General features: G+C 39.5%; 1 protein-coding gene across 1 annotated transcript in view; it reads right to left on the bottom strand.

Annotated features, from left to right (window-relative positions):
• Positions 1 to 35: 35 nt before the first annotated feature.
• Positions 36 to 1,628, bottom strand: part of LOC101851024 (beta-N-acetyl-D-glucosaminide beta-1,4-N-acetylglucosaminyl-transferase) — a gene marked incomplete at its 5' end in the record, with an annotated part of 9,861 nt that continues 8,268 nt past the window's right edge. Inside the window, 3 exon segments of the mRNA XM_013080098.2 lie at positions 36 to 326; positions 542 to 680; positions 1,362 to 1,466. Coding sequence (XP_012935552.1) covers positions 237 to 326; positions 542 to 680; positions 1,362 to 1,466 — 334 coding nt within the window.

The following is a 1,628-nucleotide window of genomic DNA, read 5'->3' as shown; positions in this document are numbered from 1 at the left end:
AGAGAGAGAGAGAGAGAGAGAGAGAAAGACAGAGAAAGACAGAGACAGAGAGACAGAGAGACAGAGAGACAGAGAGACAGAGAGAGTGTGCCGGCGCACATATGTATACACATGTATGTAATGGGAATGGGGATGTAGTTGAATAGCTCCATCTTAACTCGATATTTTTCGAATTTTCGAACATGCAATCGTGAGTATACCATCATTATTTGAACGTAAAACATGATCTATGGTTCTCAGTGATCTTCCACAGACCCAGGACTCAACAGTGCAGCGTTTTCTCGACTCGCCTTCTCTATCACGTCCTTCATGTACTCGGGTGCTTTCTGGAAGATCATAAAAGTAAGAGGTTCAATACGACATTTACTAGGTAGAAAAGATTTAATAGGTAAGAATAAGGGGTAAAAAGATCCTAAATGTTGCCATTGTTATCATCATTATCATGATCATCATTATCATGATCATCATGATCATCATCATCATCATCATCATCATCATCATCATCATCATCATCATCATCATCACAACTACCACCACTTGCCTCATAGACTTGCTTCATGTCGACAAAGACTCTGATCCACGTATACAGAGGCAGCTGTCTCAGGCTGGTGCGTGAGTACACGGCGGTGTTGAGGCCATCATCGTCGATTCTACGAGTACTGAAGTGGGTGATGGAGAATCTGGGGGGAGAAACAACCCGTTGTTGTTGTTGTTGTTGTTTACTGTTGAGGTTGTTTTATGTTGTTGTAGTTATTGTTGTTGTTGTTTTTGTTGTTTACAGTTGAGGCTGTTTTCTGTTGTTGTTGTTGTTGTTGTTGTTGTTTACTGTTGAGGTTATTTTCTATGGTTGTTGTTGTTATTATTATTATTATTGTAGTTGTTGTTGTTGTTGTTGTTGTTGTTGTTGTTGTTGAAGTTTTCTGTTGAGGTTGTTGGGGTTGTTTTTTCGTTGTTGCACTGGTTGTTGTTATTCTGTTGTTGTTTTTGTTATTGCTGAGGTCGTTTTTTGTTGTCGCCTTTGTTGTTGTTGTTGTTGTTGTTACAGTTGTTGTTGTCATTTGTGATACTATACTGTAAAGGATGTTTTCTTTTGTTGTTGTTGTTGTTGTTGTTGTTGTTGTTGTTGTTGTTGTTGTTATTTCAATATTGTTGCTTTTGTTGTTGTTTTTAACGTTTGAAGTGGAGGTCGTGGTGATAGTAATGGTGATGATGGTGATGGCAATAGTAATGATATTAGTGGTAGCAGTGATGGTAACGGTGGTGGTGGTGGTGGTGGTGATGATAGTATTGGTGGTGGTGGTGATGGTGCTGAAGGTAGATATAATGGTAATGTTGATAGATCTAATGGTAATGGTGGCTACCTGGAATTTATGGGTTCCCACCCTTTGTCCCGGCTATGGCGAATCATGTCGTAGAGGCCGACGTCTTTGCCCTTCCTGTGATAGTCCATCCGTTTTTTCTTGAGTCTGATGTGTGTGAACAGGGACGGTTAGGGAAAATAAAAAGACACCATTTGGCACGGAGTTGATGAGATGATGATGATGATGTAGTAGTAGTAGTAGTAGTAGTAGTAGTAGTAGTAGTAGTAGTAGTAGTAGTAGTAGTAGTAGTAGTAGTAGTATAGTATA

This window comes from Aplysia californica, unplaced genomic scaffold (assembly GCF_000002075.1).
Source record: "Aplysia californica isolate F4 #8 unplaced genomic scaffold, AplCal3.0 scaffold00075, whole genome shotgun sequence".
Classification (NCBI taxonomy): Eukaryota; Metazoa; Mollusca; class Gastropoda; order Aplysiida; family Aplysiidae; genus Aplysia; species Aplysia californica.
Note: the sequence above shows the minus strand (reverse complement) of the source record. Positions and strands in the feature narration are given on the sequence as shown.